The sequence below is a fragment of the Scyliorhinus canicula genome, chromosome 11, assembly GCF_902713615.1.
Source record: "Scyliorhinus canicula chromosome 11, sScyCan1.1, whole genome shotgun sequence".
Lineage (NCBI taxonomy): Eukaryota > Metazoa > Chordata > Chondrichthyes > Carcharhiniformes > Scyliorhinidae > Scyliorhinus > Scyliorhinus canicula.
Genome location: NC_052156.1, coordinates 21,897,759 through 21,915,399, shown reverse-complemented (window position 1 = coordinate 21,915,399; position 17,641 = coordinate 21,897,759). Strand labels below are relative to the sequence as shown.

Below are 17,641 nucleotides of genomic sequence, written 5' to 3'. Positions count from 1 at the left end.
CCAAAACATGGGTGAGAATGGCTCCCTAGTACATATGCCATGGTAATACCTCAATGAATCAGAGCTGACTTGCCAAACAATTAGAATCCCTTTCTGCATGCAGTATAAATTGTTGTTCCCTTTGAAATGTGTCAGTCTTGTTTATGTCCTGATGAGTGCAGGATGAAAAGCTTCAACAGCATGTCTCGTTTTTCAGCAATACGCAAGTCAGCATGTCTACCCCATGTACAGTGAGGCAGATCTTGACTTGGTGCAATAGTGATTTTTATTTCCATTGAATTCATTGAAACAAATCAAGAGTGTTGTAAAACAGGCTGCTGACTTGCTATCAACTATCTTGCACTATCACATAAAGTCAAAATCTACCCAAATGGGTACACTTGGCTTAAAGCAGGCATGGTGAAGATTATTCATCCATTAGATCATTTACCAAAATCATATTTGTGACGGTCTAAGTCCCAAAAGATGTGCTTGTTAGGTGAATGGACATTCTGAATTCTCTCTCAGTGTACCCGAACGGACGCCGGAGTGAGGCGACTAGGGGCTTTTCACAGTAACTTCATTGCAGTGTTAATGTAAGCCTATTTGTGACACTAATAAAAATTATTATTATTCCAAACCGCTCCCATATCTGGAAACAGACCTTGTAATAGCAAGGAGGGGGACAAAATGGGTGCTGAGATAATTTTGCATTTCTGGAAACTAGCTTGGGGAGCCCGTTCAGTTAGGTGGGCAGACCTCCAGCTCTCTGTATGGAAACGATATTGAAAATATAAGCTGAAAATACTGAAAGTGTTGGACGTCATTCTGCAACACAAAGCCATTAAATGAATCCCATCACAATTTGCCTAATTATATGGTTCGAAAGCACTATAATCTACCATCATAGAAAAGCTGTTGTCGATATCAGCAATGTAATACTTCTTTCAAACGTGTTCTCATTAATAATATGAGCACGGTAGGAAACAAAGATGTTTTCACGATTCCAAGCATTATTCAGCCTCAAAGCGCGATTCTGTAGCACACACCCGATTTGACATCACCCTATATCTTGTTTACATTAATTATTCAAAATCCATACCATGCATAGTTCGCTATTGCTTCCACAGGGATTTTACACTCCATCCTGGGAAAGATTGATACTTGCAATAAACATTCAACATTGGAATGATAGTTCCCTGTGTATATATGTCTGCACTGGATGGATCTTTATAGCTGTACTTCCAGGCCTATGCAGAATTAATATTCGACACTGGATAAACATTGTATGTACAGTAAATAGTTAGCACTGAATGTGCATCAATTACAGTGGGTGGATAGTTACAACTGAATTACTATGTAGATGTGAGAAATGTGCATTCAATACTTACAGTTGCATCACCAAGTAGAGATGTGTTGAACTCTCATAAATATCTTCCAATGACACTATGTTTGGATGTTTGATTCTGAAAGAAGCAATAACGTTTAATTAGGGCTAACCTCTTTCCATTGTCCCAAAAGAGCATCCCCACCACCACCACACATGTCAAGCACTGGAGCAGAACCCTCCACAATATAATTAGTCATTTTCTGTATTTATACTGAAAATAGTTGGCAATGTGGTAGTCATGAGGGACACCCTTGCTTGAGTGTGCCAGAAAAAAAGGTTCAAGCACATATAGTCCAGCATCTACCAGAAGGGTTACTAACTGACAACCCAACGCCTGATCATTATTCAGCTGTTATTTTTGTCCTATTTAGGGCCTTCTATTCCATTCTCTCTGCATGGTCATCAAAAGGTTTCTGCTGCCACTCCTGCTCTTCAGGATGGCTCTGTTTGGAAAGTCATTTTATTTGCAATTACTATTGATTTGTTATTGCGACATATATATATATATATATTTAAGGGCAGCACGGTAGCATTGTGGATAGCACAATGGCTTCACAGCTCCAGGGTCCCAGGTTCGATTCCGGCTTGGGTCACTGTCTGTGCGGAGTCTGCACATCCACCCCGTGTGTGCGTGGGTTTTCTCTGGGTGCTCCGGTTTCTTCCCACAGTCCAAAGATGTGCAGGTTAGGTGGATTGGCCATGATAAATTGTCCTCAGTGTCCAAAATTGCCCTTAGTGTTGGGTGGGGTTACTGGGTTATTGGGATAGGGGGAGGTGTTGACCTTGGGAAGGGTGCTCTTTCCAAGAGCCGGTGCAGACTCGATGGGCCGAATGGCCTCCTTCTGCACTGTAAATTCTATGAATCTATCTATGTGCAGCACATTGGCTGCAGGAATCTCATGCATGAGAATGTCAGAGACAATTCTCTGAAGAGACGAGTGTTGAAGGAGTTAAAATACTATTTTTTAAACTGCAAATAAACAGCACGCCACACTGACTCACAGACCCTGCAGCTCTGATTTCTGACACCTGCCCACACAAAAATGTAGTCCACAATTATGAGCATTACTAACAGAGCAAAGAATCAGTATTGAGACGGATCTTTTTGATAATGCAAGCTGCTCTGAACAGACTCATTTCTCTTTGGAGTTGATAAAGGGGTGATTTCTGTTACAAAGTCTGTTCGATTATCAGGGTTGAATAAAGTGGAAGCAGAAGGGTTAAACTTTTCCTGACCCTGAATCTGATTTTGAAAGTGTTGCACAACCTGCTACCTGTTTAAAAAGCTATCTTATGTCATTGAGTGGAGCATGTTACTGGAACCAGTTGGCCGATGGAGGATCTTCTGGTCCCGCTGGGATTTCCCATTGAATCCACCCCTCATTGCCGGGAAACACGCGGTGAGGGTGCGCCGTCAGCGGGACAGGAAGATCCCTCCGGTGTGAACAGCGAGAAGATTTCACCCAACAGACCTAACATTGACAGCAGAAGGTACCTTCTTCCCAGCACTGCTACCTCAGTGGTTTTATTCCGAAGTGATAGCATTGCGATTTTCCTGGAAATTTTTAATAGCTGTACAAACTTGATACCTTTGTGTCAGGCACAAATAAAAATACGCGATCAGTGTGTTATATATGGCCAGTTATTGAACAGAATATAAATCATGCACAAAATGATATATCTTTCCATCATCAATTCCTTCATTCTTTACACTATAACCTACGTTCCTGGTAACCTGTTTCAGGTAAGATGTCACTCAGCTCTACTCCATCCTTCTAATAATGTTAAGACTTGTGTAGATGTTGACAATTCAGGTGTCAAATAAACCAATTGTGAATAGTATTATGATCCCGGACCAGACCCCAACAGTTGCTAGGATACTGGACAAAAACCCAATATTTTATTTTAATTTTGTAAGACTGTAAGAAAAGGATACTTCGCCCCAGGAGTGATTTCATGCACAATGGGAATATTAAACAAACATATTTAACAAACTTTATTACTAACGCAGGATTAAAATAACCTGCAATAACCCATTAAATAATGCTAATCAATAGAGTGACACAAGAACCTTTAAGTGCTATCCTTATTCCCACTCAAACAACAAAACCATTTCAACTCTCAATCCACTTTTAAATACAGTTAGCGGATCCAGGCATACTTGCTCAAGAATTTTATTTGAAACTCTTTTAAGAGACAGACCTGAATCCTGTGAGAACAATGCAGGATCTCTAGCTGAAGTCTTCGGAAACTATCTGCATGGTTTCACCTCCAAGAACTGAATAATCTCTGTTCTCTGCTAAAATGTTAGATGTACTCTAGCTCCTCCCATTAGTTACATTATCTTACCAAGCTGAAACACAGGGCTGGATTCTCCACTGTCGAAATTCTCCATTGCACCGGCAGCGCATCCATGCCCGGGGATTTCCCAACACGGGGCTGCCCACAATGGAAAACCCCATTAGTCATCTGGTGGGATGGAAAGTCTCACTCACAATGTCTCTCATTAAATACTCCGCAGGGAACCCCCCCCCCCACTTAATCCAAATGAAAATCCATTAGCCTAAACTTTTACGATGTTTTAATTATACCGCTGGCTCCCAAAAAAGCCTTGCAAACCAGGATTTTGAAATAAACACTACTGCAGCAGTCATACATACACTAACCCAGGGGTCTAACCCTTACTGCGCATAATGCATATATCTGAAATTCCTACATTCATCACAATCGATAACAAAGCTTCTCAACTGCTCATTTTGTTACGTCTTTATTGACCCTCATAATGCAGTTCATTAGTAAAAGTCCCAAGTTTCAAACCACTTGAAAATGTGCATCTTTTACATGCAACTCCTACTGAAACATAAGACTCATTCACATTTGGTCATAGTTCGTGTTTATCTCAACCAGTGCCTCGACATGTGCAAGTACAATATAGGCCCAGTAAAGGTGAACCACTAATTTATTTGAATATAGTTAGCATGCGTCTCAATGGCAACTCCAAGAAGTGCTAAATAAAAGATTAGCACATTCACTATTATATGGCACCTAACATTTCAAAACACTTTACACAAAATAACTCACTTTAGTGTAATTACTGTTCTTTTGTGGGCAAATTTGCTTGTTAATTTGTACACGGTAAAGCTCCTCAGTCAACAGATGAGGTAAGTGACCAGCCAATCTGCTTTTAGTGGGAGGTGAATGTTGAGCAACAGAGTCTGGAGTAACAGAAGCTTATCGGTGTCTAAAATCCCAGATTAGCCCAGCAGACAAAGAAGATCTGTGATCTTAACTCAAATTCTATATGAATCGAAATGCCATTTTGTCAGGTAGGTAACAATGATGTTGAAGGCTCAGGTTTTACAGAATACAAATAACTACTTTACAATAATTATACAGACACAGCTTTTAAATTTAATAGCAGAATAAAAAGTGTTTGCCTGTACACAGCTAGTGCACAATAGCTAACATTGCTGTTCTACAACTAACAGGTTGTCAATGGGATTTCCCATTGAATCCACCCCACGCCAGTTTTGCTGTCGGCGAGTTGCATTTAGACCTCGTGTGGTTTGTAACTCACAGAGAAGGGCTGGGAGCTGTTTGGCGCAGTTTGGACTTCTGAGGAGCTGAGAAGGGGCAGAAGGATGTTGGTTCCATGCCAGGCAGTTAGGGCCCAGGAGAGCTATTAATAGTACGGGTCAGCTGGAAGACTGGTGTTCAGAGAAACGGAGGGGCTTAGTGAAGCCAGGAGTCTGCCAAAGAGTTGGAAGTAAGACAGTACCCGGAGATGGGACTGCAGCATTGTGAGTCATGTGGACTGCAGTCTCTGAAGGGAGAATGAACAATCAAAAGGTAAGCCGCCATTGAAACAGTCCGAGTCAGAATAGCCTTTGACGGAATTCAGAGGCTAAACTTCAAAAGTGAAGAATTGAAATCCCTCATAATGGACACAGGGATTTAACATAATATCATGATTCACTGTGGTCACTGAGGTCTGGGTGGATTATTGAGAAATCCATGGGATCATTCTTGGTTGCACCTGCCATTTAATGCAGCGTGTATACCCTCGGTTTCCTTGTTCATGTATATTTACCTCATGTTTATTCTGAATTTTACAATATGTTATAACCCTCACAAGACCCATGGGGATGACCAGATTAATCCTCCCCATGAGACCCGTGGAGTACGAGCTACCCCGCTGAGGGGCAAAAGCCCATCAGCGGGATAGTTAACTCAGGACCTTAAAAGCCAGCCCAGGTAGGAGTCGAGCTGCAGAGTAGGGACTGGGACTTGTATATACTTTACTTCTGGTAATGGACCATTCATTTGACTCTCCTTTCCATATTCCTCCGTGACTACTAAAGAGTACAAAATAGGTACCGTGAAAATGGTTTTACCTTTCTGAATTTGTATTTTAAAGTTCATTTTGTTTGCTAAACCCATGGAATCTTGTGGCTTTGTTCTCCTCCTAGGTAACTGGGATTTTAAACTTTGTCGACTTTAAACTAAAGGTTACTGGTCCCTAACCGGAGCAAAACAGTCTACAGTCAACATCCACCATAGAACCGAAAGGAAGAAAACGTCACACCTGAAGGAGCATGCTTCCGTCCAGAAGGTAGGATTCTGCTGAAAAAGTAACTTTGGTAAAAGTTTTAGTAACTGTGAGACTGGTTTTACACTTCCCTGAGAAGGATGCTAAGGTGGTTTGGGTTACAAGCCCCAATTCACACGTGGAAAGACCATGCTTCCTTAAAACCAGAGCCTCTTAGAGGCCAGAGTTAGGGAATTTGTAAGCTGCACAAGTCCCACGTGTTTGGAAACAGTCCCAATGGTACAATTCCACGATCAAAGTCAGCTAATATTCTTGAAAGTTAACTCGTGTCAAAACAAAAATCTTCTGGGTCACGTCATCGGGTGACAAGATCACCACGATTAAATGCAAGTAAAACCCACAAATCTCAAAATTATGGGTTAAACAGACTAAACTAATTTTTTAAATCAGTTACAAAGGTGAGGTTGGACTATCAGTTTTATTATCTGTATGAGCGGTTGAAGCCATCAGGGTGCACTTAGTCAACAAAGAAACGGTTATTGAACTTTTAACGGCCTTTGTAATCCAAGATGCAAAGAAAAGGGATTGCTTCATTATAGCTCAATAACCATCACAAATGAGAGTTCAACCATTACTTGCAGAGTAAGTACCCTTTGGTGCTCGGACTAGAATAGTCAGATACTGTTTATTAAGGACATATCTCAAAATTATATTCAGAAATGAATATGAAAGCAATGTAATAAAAACAAAATACTGTGGAAGCTGGCTGGCAGCATATGTGAAGAGAGAAACAGAATTAACGTTTTAAGTCCAATATGACACTTCATGGGAGTGTATGAAAGCAATGAACCTTGGACAGAGAGGGCTACAATAGCAGCGTCCTAGAAGTACCAAAGCCATTTTAAAGATGTCTTGGCTCATTCTCCATTCTGCAGACAAGCAAAAACTATTTTCCACATAACCTACAGTGCCAAAGGTGGCCATTGCTGTTTTGGAATCATAGAATCCCTAACGGAAAGGAGACCTTTTGGCCCATCGAGTCTGCACCCACCCACAGAAAGAGCATAGAACATAGATCATACAGTGCAGAAGGAGGACATTCGGCCCATCGAGTCTGTACCGACCCACTTAAGCCCTCACTTCCACACTATCCCCATAACCCAATAACTCCATCTAACCTTTTTGGTCACTAAAGGGCAATTTAGCATGGCCAATCCACCTAACCTGCACATCTTTGGACTGTGGGACGAAACCGGAGCACCCGCAGGAAACCCACTCAGACACGGGGAGAACGTACAGACTCCGCACAGACAGTGACCCAACGGGGAATCGAACCTGGGACACTGGCGCTGTGAAGCCACAGTGCTAACCACTGTGCTGCCCATTATACCTAGCACCACCTAACCCACAGATTTTTGGACTGTGGGAGGAAACCAGAGCACCCGGAGGAAACCCACACAGATATGGAGAGAACGTGCAGACTCCATGCAGACCAGGCCGGCATCGAACCCGGGTACCTGGTGCTGAGAGGCAGCAGTGCTACCCTCTGTGCCACAATGTCGCCTGTTAAGACCCCTGAGGATCTTCTATGTTTCAATCCAGCCACATTTTACTCTTCTAATCTCCAGCAGATACAAAACTAACCTGTCCAACCTTTCCTCATAAGACATCCTTCCCATTCAAGGTGTTACTCTGGTAAACCTTCTCTGAACTGCTCCCTACACATTTACATCCTTCTGAAAATGAGGAGACCAATAGCACTCCTGATGTGGTTTCACTAGTGCCCTGTACAACTCAAGTATAATCTCGCTACTTTTCTATTCAATTCCCCTTGCAATAAATGATAGCTTTCTATTAACTTTCCTCATGACTTGTACCTGCATATTAACCTTCGTGATTCATGGACATGTCACTTCCTCAAAGCACTCCAATAAGTTCGTTAAACATAATTTCCCTTGCACAAAATCATATTGACTTTGCCTGATTACCTTGAACTGAGCCAAGTGTCCTAACTTCTTCAATAATACCTTCTAACATTTTCATTTCAACAGATGCGAAGCCAATTCGCTTAACATCATAGAATGATCATAGAATTTACACTGCAGAAGGAGGCCGTTCAGCCCATCGAGTCTGCAACGGGAATCAAACCCAGGACCCTGGAGCTGTGAAGCAACTGTGCTGACCACTATGCTACCGTGCTGCCCTAAAGTGGGGCTCGCCGGGATTTGAACTCGGGACCTCTTGCACCCAAAGCGAGAATCATACCCCTAGACCAATGAGCTGCTGTTAAAGAGGGGGGTGGAAGGCTAGATTTGAGAGATTGGTGGGGAGGGTAAAGGGGGAAGTATGACCCTGGAGAGGGTATCAAGGTGGGCACCCTCCTTGCCCAACATTAACGTGCTTGGTAAAAGCTGCCAGGCTGGCCATTTGCCATAGGCCTCCCCCTGCTGTAGCTAAAATACTTGGTCAAATGCAATCTTGATGCCAATGGTGGTCACTCCCATCTCACACCTCTTGAATTCAGCTCTTTTGTCCATGTTTGGACTAAGTCTGTAATGACGTCAGGAGCCGAGTGACTCTGGCAGAACCCAAACTGAGCATTTGTGCTGTGTAAGTGCGACGCAACTTGACAGCTTCCATCTCTGCTGATGATGAGAATAAACTGATGAGATGGTATTTGGTCAGATTGGATTGGTCCTGCTTTTTGTGGGCAGGATGTAGCTGGAAGATTTTCCATATTGTCAGATGTTGTAGCTCTCGTGGAACTGCCTTGGCTAAGGGTGCTATGAGTTCTGGGGCACAAGTCTTCAGTGCTATATGCTGCTATTGATTCATTGACTATGACTTCAAAAATTGACTTCACCCACATGCCACTATCCACTAGCCTACTAGAAAATACAAAAATTAACAATGGAACATCAGTGATACCCATTACATAACTTCCATCCTAAAGAAGGATTTGTACTGATTTATATTGAAATGTAATTATTTCTAATCTTTATTTTTCTTAATGAACACTCAGCCTTACCGATTATGTACATGAATAGACTTGCAGTTCTGGGAATTAATATTTACTTTTGCATCATTCCAATAGAAACTTAAGCCTTTCAATATATCTCAGCATCTCATTTAATCTCATTATTAGATCTTACTATAGAAGTTCACATGATGATGGACTGGCTTTGGCTCTTAAGCAGGATGAAGATTTTTATAGCAAATGGTGCCAATGTAGTTTTTCAATGCTCAGCTCCAATTACTATAAGAACTTACAAACTAGGAGCAGGAGTAGGCCATTCAGCCCCTCGCACCCATGCTGCCATTCAATATGATCATGGCTGATCTCCTCTCCGCCTCAACTCCACTTTCCTGCCTGTGCTCCATAACCCTTCAAACCATTACTAATGAAAAATCCTTAAATTTACTCAAAGTCAACTGCACTCTGGAGTAATGAATTCCAGATTTAAGACCCTTTGAGAGAAGTAATTTCTCCTCATCTCTGTTTTAAATCTGCTACCACTTATCCTAAAACTGTGACCTCTTCTTCTAGATTGCCCCGCAAGAGGAAGCATCCGCTCTACGTCTACTTTGTCAATACATTTGATCAACTTATATGCCTCAATACGATCTCCTCTCATTCTTCTAAGCTCAAGTGAGTTCAGGCCTAAACTGCTGAATCTCTCTAAATAAGACAGACCCCTCATCTCTGGAATCAATCTACTGAACTCAGAACTGCCTCTAAGGCAACTACAGCCCTCCACAAATAAGGGGATCAAAATTGTACAGGGTATTCCCAAGTGCAGTCTAATCAATGCCTTAGATTTGTAGCAATATTTCCCTACTTTTAGATTCTATCCCTTTAGCTATAAATGCCAAAATTCCATTTGCCTTCCTTATTATCTGCTGCACCTCCATACTAGTTTTCTGAGATTCATGCATGAGGATACCCAGATCCCTCGGCAACGAAGCACTCTGAAATTTCTCTCCATTTAGATAATAAGTTGCCTTTCCAATTTTCCGACCAACTGGATAACTCAAACCTATCCACATTAAACTCCATCTGCCACATTTTGGCCCACTCGCCTAACCTATCTATATCCATTTGTAAATTTCTTATTTCCTCTTTTAGCATCTCTATGTCTCTCTTACCCTCACATTATTTCAGGGAATTATTTATGCATGCTTTTTGGAATGAAAAGTCAAGACGTTGAGGAAGTATATCACAGGTGTGCTTTGAATTTAGAAAGTTTTGAATTAACTTCCAGCAACTTCAAGTGCTTTCCAACTGCTATCCTCGTGTTCCTATTTGGAAGAACTCTTCATCATTCATCAATGTGTTGATGCTGTCAAGGTGGCCACTTACCGTTTGGATGGTTTAATGGCACTGAAGCAACAAGAAAAAGCAACTTGAAGAACTTTCTATTGGAAGTATTCTACTGAATGCAGAAAGTTGTGATTTCCTTGATCTAGTTTCAGCGGCCAAAACGTGCAGCCAAGTCAAAACCAGCGCTAACAAACTGCATCATACTTTTCTCAAATTTGAAGCTTAAAATGCTCCCTTTCAATTCCAAAGTTTCTGGGATTCAAATAAGCTTGCTATTTACTATGTTTAAAAGATCCGGTAATCATTGATGAGTTCAGTCATGATATTGATTGATTTCATTTTGTTATGATGTTTCAGTCCTCCATTCTTTCAAATGGCCATTTTAAATGACCCCCACAGTGGGTTTCAGGACGAGTGCAGAATCTGAATGCTTTAGCTGGAACCCATTGGAGTCTTCATTGTGAGCGCTCTATTCACAAAGATCCAGTTTCTTACAGCACCTAACCCTAAATTGGCTGTTCATCATTTGGTGCCAATAACATTGATAACTGATAATTGGCCCTTATATGGAATGCTGGCACCATAAATTCCTTTTAATGGTGTGTCTCATCCCAACTGTTCCATCACTTTTACTTTGATTTACTGAAAATAGTTCTATACTGTAATCTTGCTAAGCTGGATTTCAAGGCTACCTCTCAATGGTAAATCTATAGTCTGGGCGGCACGGTGGTGCAGCGGTTAGCACTGCTGCCTCGCGGTGCTGAGGACCCGGGTTTGATTCCGGCCCTGGACACTCTCTGTGTGGAGTTTGCACATTCTCCCCGTGTCTGGGTGGGTCTTACCCCCACCCAAACGTGCAGGGTAGGTGGATTGGCCAAGCTAAAATTGCCTTTTAATTGGAATTTATTTTTTAAAGTAAATCTATAGTCGCTCCCCGTGCTTTCCCGTAGATTGGGCAACTTGTAGATCTGTGTTGCTGCATTTCACAGTCCAGACAATGGGCGCAATTTAACGAAAATAAGACAGAGTCCGGTGTCCAGCGCGTTTAGTCGGGTGTTTCCTGGTCAAAGGCCTCTCGCGAGATTTACCGTCCGAGTCAGGCGCGGCGAGGCTGACAGATTGCGCCCAATATTTACTTCCTCCTGCTGCTTAACCTGCGGCGGGCCACTTTTCTCACCGGCTCATACGATAGTTTCTTTCATTATGGACTCTGGTTTTATTTGCATGGATTATCGTCCGGCTCCTGGAGAGTTTGGACTGTTGTCCAAATCAACCATCTTTACCATCAGATTTCCCTCCATTATCAGGCGCTCAGAGAACTCATCCTCAACGATCCTGGCCAATACCAGCAATCCAGTAAGTTTACCAAATTCCGATGTCTTTCTGTAAATCCAGAATTGAATTACCGACTGATCAATGTATTTTTTTCTCAGCCCCCGAAGTCGGAAACCTGGCTAACTGACATGGCTAGCTTTCTCTGTCTGGAGAAAATCAAGTTCGCCTTGAGAGGGTCAATGTTAGGGTTCACCCGGAGGTGGCAGCCATTTGTCGACTTTCTTAGGGAAAATTAACCATCAGCAGAAGGGGGGCTGTGGGGTTAGTTTAGTTTAGAGCAGGGTGTTAGAAAAGGTGGGACCTGTGAGAGAGGAAGACGGCTTTTACACTATGTTTATAATTGTATGTCCACTGTTTCTTCTGTAACTGTTATGAAACCATAAATACTTCTATAAAATGTTTATTTTATTTTTTTAATTTTCTGCACGCACAAAACAAAATCCATGCCTTTCATGTGTCACATTTTGCGGACATTCTCGTTATCTGGATTCCTTTCATCCTCAAAATAATTGTTTCTAAGCATGAAGGAAAATGGGTACCGTCACTTTCTTCGATAGTTGCTAACCAGTTAAACTGTTCTTTAAATCATTTTCAGTTCTCTGCCAGGTTCCCAAATACCTGGCACGAATAAAAACAGAAAAATGCTGGGTAAACTCAGCAGGTCTGGCCACATCTGTGGAGAAACAGAGGAAACATTTTGAGTCCAATGGGATCAGTTTGCAGAAACTGGCAGGAAAGATCTGTTCGTGTGGCAACGTGTTGAGTGTCAGGATGCAGACTTGTGTTGAATCTCCGAAGCCCGCTTAGGTTTCTCCATTGATATTGTCAGATGTTGCATGTGCCCCTCGGTAGCAGCTGAGGGCCCTCAGGAAATCGGTGCAACTGCACGGTGCTGCTTACGCAAACAAATTCTTCCCCAATGAGAGTCTCAGAGGAGGGCACAACATCTCCATTTAGTTCTTTTATAATGCCACACCTTTTCCACAAAATATAGTGATTTGTGGCGATGTTTATTGTCATAGAGCATAGAACAGTACAGCACAGAACAGGCCCTTCGGCCCTCGATGTTATGCCGAGCAATGACCACCCCACTCAAACCCACGTATCCACCCATACCCGCAACCCAACAACCCCCCCTCAACCCTACATTTTAGGACACTACGGGCAATTTAGCATGGCCAATCCACCTAACCCGCACATCTTTGGACTGTGGGAGGAAACCGGAGCACCCGGAGGAAACCCACGCACACACGGGGAGGACGTGCAGACTCTGCACAGACAGTGACCCAGCCGGGAATCGAACCTGGGACCCTGGAGCTGTGAAGCATTTATGCTAACCACCATGCTACCGTGCTGCCATTCAACATCTATTCTGATAACAACTAATGTTCTTATTCTGAAACTTGTTTCAGGGTTCTTCGCAATTTAAGACTTAATGAAAAGTAATAACTTCACGAAGCATGCAATCATCCTCACTGCTTTTTCCTTTCTACGCACTGCCCTGGAGATGGTCAACATGTGGGCACCAAGAGGTTGCAGTTAAAATCAACTGGGTAGCACCCTTTTCAAATTAGATGAGATGAAACCCGACATCTCATGTATTGTATGGCAACGTGTTGAGTGTCAGGATGCAGACTTATCATAGATAGAATTTACAGTGCAGAAGGAGGCCATTCGGCCCATCGAGTCTGCACCGGCTCTTCGAAAGAGCACCCTACCCAAGGTCAACACCGCTCCCCCTATCCCAATAACCCAGTAACCCCACCCAACACTCAGGGCAATTTTGGACACTAAGGGCAATTTATTATGGCCAATCCACCTAACCCGCACATCTTTGGACTGTGGGAGGAAACCGGAGCACCCGGAGGAAACCCACGCACACACGGGGAGGATGTGCAGACTCCGCACAGACAGTGACCCAAGCCGGAATCGAACCTGGGACCCTGGAGCTGTGAAGCCATTGTGCTATCCACAATGCTACCGTGCTGCCCCTTGTGTCGACTTGTGTCGAATCTCCGAAGCCCGCTTAGGTTGGTGTTTTGTATTGAGTTGTGGCTGGTGTAACTGTAAACAAATCAATCTGACACCGACATTTTCTTTCAATTGTCATCTAAATCGCAGGCCTCAGAACAATTAAATTCTCGTGCTTCGGGAATATAAAAAAATATTCAAATTAATCAACTATAAACTAACTCAACTCAGTATTCAGTTCTGGTTATTGTTCGTGCACGTATGAGGAGGTTTCAGAACTAGGCTGAGTTCAGGGAGGAAGAAACCATCTGACACATACAGAGCACAATCTTCACTGTTCAATACCAGATGGCACACTGGAAATATTCCGTACATATATTCATAAGTTGAGTTCCTCGGTATCACAGCCACTGAGGAAATTGAGCTGATTTAAAATTTAACATTCCAGGGTTGGGACAGAGGGCAAGCTGATGCCAAAGGTTGTGCCAGGTATCGGGCAATAACGAGGAGCTGGATTCTCCGATTTGCAGACTAAGTGCTGACGCCGGCGTGGGAACGATGGCGTTTTACGCCAGAAAAAATGGCGCAAAAGCTGCACTGATTCCGGGTCCGGTGGGGGGCTTGCAGCCGCGCTGGGTAATGCTCCCGGCTCCCATGCCAAACACGGTTGGTGCACATGCGCACGGCGGCGTGCTGTGCAATATGGCGCTGGCCGGACCCCCAGTAATACCCACTATGGATACCCACTCCCCAACAGTCCCCCAACCCTCGTCGAAGACCCCCCGGGCAGCGGCACGGCTTCCCCCCCCCCCCCCCCCCCCCCCCCCCCCCCCCCCCCGGCCCGACTGTGGCGGCGCTGGATACAGTCCACAGCCGCCACGCGGGATCCAAGAAAAAAAATAACATGAGTGTTTTGCGCCATCGCGAACTCGGCCCATCGGGAGCAGAGCATCAGGGGAGGGCCTCAGGTGATGTCCTGATGCCGTCCCGACAGCGTGTGGCGTTCTCTTTGAGTACACCACTTTTGAGAGGGCGGAGCATCGCAAAAGCGGCGCCGCCCTTGATTCCGGCGCAAACGGGGATTCTCTGGCCTATTGCCGAACGCAATTTTGGCATCGCCGATCAGAGACTCCCGCCCAAGGTGTTTTGCAATTTTTATGACTTTTGTTTTTAAATGAAGTTTTAAAATACATATAGTGTACACACAACTGCTGCTGAGAGAGACAGAGAGGAAGCTGCGCTCGCTACATGTCAGAACGAAACGTAGCACAGGGTCAGTTTCAGCCAGCATAAGAACTGCAAGGCCATCATAGTTGAGCTGCATTGGTTACCAGACACATCACTCATCACAGTGGTTATTTGGGCAACTTCATATCAGCAGCTGCAATTGGAAAGTCATGCACTAAGAGGGCGCTCTTGTTGCAAAGCTAAGTAGCCAATTCTATGATCAGCAAAACAGTGAGTTGCCATTAGACATACCAACCCTTCCGAGGCAATGACGGAACGCTGCCTAGAGGAAAACAATGCCAGTGAATTTTAATGGCACCTGGTGCAGTCACAGTTTGGCTGTCGGAGAGTTGCCATGATGATAATTTATGTTGCCCAATCTGGTATTCTTGCCTAGCTACTGTGCATGATCAAAGCTTGAGGCAAAACAATCAGCTCACCCTTAATTCTGCTGCCTCTTAATAATCCGGCACAATCACAGAATCGTTACAGTACAGGAGGCGGCCATTTGTCCCATCGTGTCTCCACCAGCAATGCTTCACATTGAGATCGAGTGGCTGGTGACGAGACCGAAAAGTGACATGAGGGGAATGGACAGGAAAAGGAGAACGCTCGAGGATGAATGTTTGTTTTTTGTAACTGATGGTGTGTTTTCGTCCACAGTCCCCTGGGATCAAAAGTAGGCACCACAGCAAGCATCTTTCAGATACGACGTGACTGTGAGAAACTGAACACTGAATAGTGTAAGTGCTTGTTTTCGCAAGTGCTTTGTATGTGAGGTGTGTGTGGAGTACATGTGTACGCCTTGGTGACTGTTGTTAAGTGAGGTTCCTCAGAAGGGATACAGCAGGGTAGTATTACTGTATTACTGGATTAATAATCAAGAGGTCTGATATAAATGCGAGTTTATATCTCACCATGGCAGTTTGAGAATTTCAATTTCATTTATTTTTCGGATGAAGTAATAGAAAAGGTGGTTGGAAAAAGTGCTATCTATATCATATATATAGACTTTCAAAAGTGCCACATAAGGGATATGATAGCAAAAGTGAATGCTGAGACTAAAGGAGCAGAAAGGGTTAGAAAGGAGAGAGGTCACGGTGAATTTGGCATACTCTTAGAATCCAGCATGGCTCAATATCTTCTTTGGTCTTGAATATTCACTGCTGACTGGACGTTCCTGGGTTTTGGGATTGCAGTGAATTTCCAAATTTCTCACTCCCGTGGTTAACTGCTGAATACAGAACAGTTCTGATGGGTCAGATGTTGTGGGATGAACAATTAAAAAGCTGTTTTTTGTTAAAAAATGAGTCAAACATGTTCTCTCCTGCGCTCACCTAACATTTTAAGCTTCCTTTTCTTTCAGCAGTTGACGCCTCATCTTCTGTAGAACCTTTGTCCCCTGAAAGACTGACAAGTTTTAGTCAGTGCTAATGGAGAGGATGACGGGTGGGTGTATTAGAGAAGATGTGTCGCGCCAGAACATTTAGATTTGCCCTTCTTGCACCTTTTACAGTCAAAACAACTTCTGGACACAGGTTTGGCATTTAGTCAAATGGCGGTTTGAAGTGAAAACTCCTCATGTAAAACAACACCAACTGCAATCTGCGATAAGTAGATTATGAAAGCACAACTGATCGACTCAAAATGTGATGTGCCACTTATCTGACAATTACTTTCTGCTCTAGCTTGCCCTGCGCTGTTATCTTGACGACTGTACACACATACATAATTGACAAGCTTTTTCAAACCCGGCGCAAGAAACTTCTCGTCAGCAATGCAAACATGAGTCAGTGTGACTCCTCCTGTAACCTTCCCTTTTATTCCGAGATTGGAAACTAATTTTCAGGACTAAACCCTACATTTTCTTCATAGTGCGCAGCTAACATACCGTCACTACACTGCGCCGTTACAACACAACTACAACACATAATTCCCTGTGAGAGTATATGTAACATAATCGTTCGTCCTTTCATTTCGGAGCACGGATTAAAACCTATTTAGAGAATAACACTGAAAATTCCTTAGGGTCAAGCCTTTGGGCCAGAGGCACACAGTTCTACAAACACAAGTCGCCAGGGGCAAAGTGAACAATCACCAGCTCCAAGTGAAATTTGGATTTCTATTCACCATAAGCTCGTCAGGAATGGTAATATTGGTTGACGAAACAAGACCTCACTTGAAGCTGTGCCCCGGATGAGAATAAAAACGGCTGGTGCAATAGGAAGAGGCCACTTGTTTGCCGCCCATATAAGGCTTTTCATAAGTACTGTCCAAGTAGATCCATTACCCAGTTCTTTCTCCACAGCCCTACATCTTGTTTCCTTTCAAGGACATGTCATTTTGAAAGGTGCGACTATCAGATTGAACCTCTAGTTGGAAGCTGTGTTTCAGCCAGTCCTGAGGTTTAACACAGTGAGTGTGCCCTGTTGACTGATCATAGATGAATCTACATTCCAAGCATTAAAGATTCAACTTTGCAGCTCCATGTTTGTGCTCAGATCGGACTGCAGCAAGTTGATGCCTGGGACTGACCAGAGGAATATTCTGGGCCCAACACAGATCCAAGGGGTAAAAGAAAAGCTAATTTGAGGCTAGCTTATTTCAGGGAACCCGCTTCAGCCGAACTCCCAAATACATTTGTACAAATAATGGGTGGGATTCTCCGACCCCCCCACTGGGGGGGGTCGTTGGCAGCGGCCCCCCCGGGTAATTCTCCAGGCCCCGAAGGGCTGAGCGGCCGTCGGTTTCAGGCCAGTCCCGCCGGCGTGGATTGGACATGGCCCCACACGGCGGGACCTGGCAGGTAAGTTGGCTGGTGCGGTAATCGGGGGGGTGCGGGAGGATCCAACCCCGGGGGGTGGGGGGG

General features: G+C 43.8%; 1 protein-coding gene across 1 annotated transcript in view; it reads right to left on the bottom strand.

Annotated features, from left to right (window-relative positions):
* LOC119973906 (calcium/calmodulin-dependent protein kinase type 1-like) overlaps positions 1-17,641 on the bottom strand; it is a 247,640-nt gene that overhangs the window by 55,552 nt on the left and 174,447 nt on the right. The window contains exon 4 of the mRNA XM_038812513.1: positions 1,371-1,445. Coding sequence (XP_038668441.1) covers positions 1,371-1,445 — 75 coding nt within the window. The remainder of the gene's footprint in view (positions 1-1,370; positions 1,446-17,641) is intronic.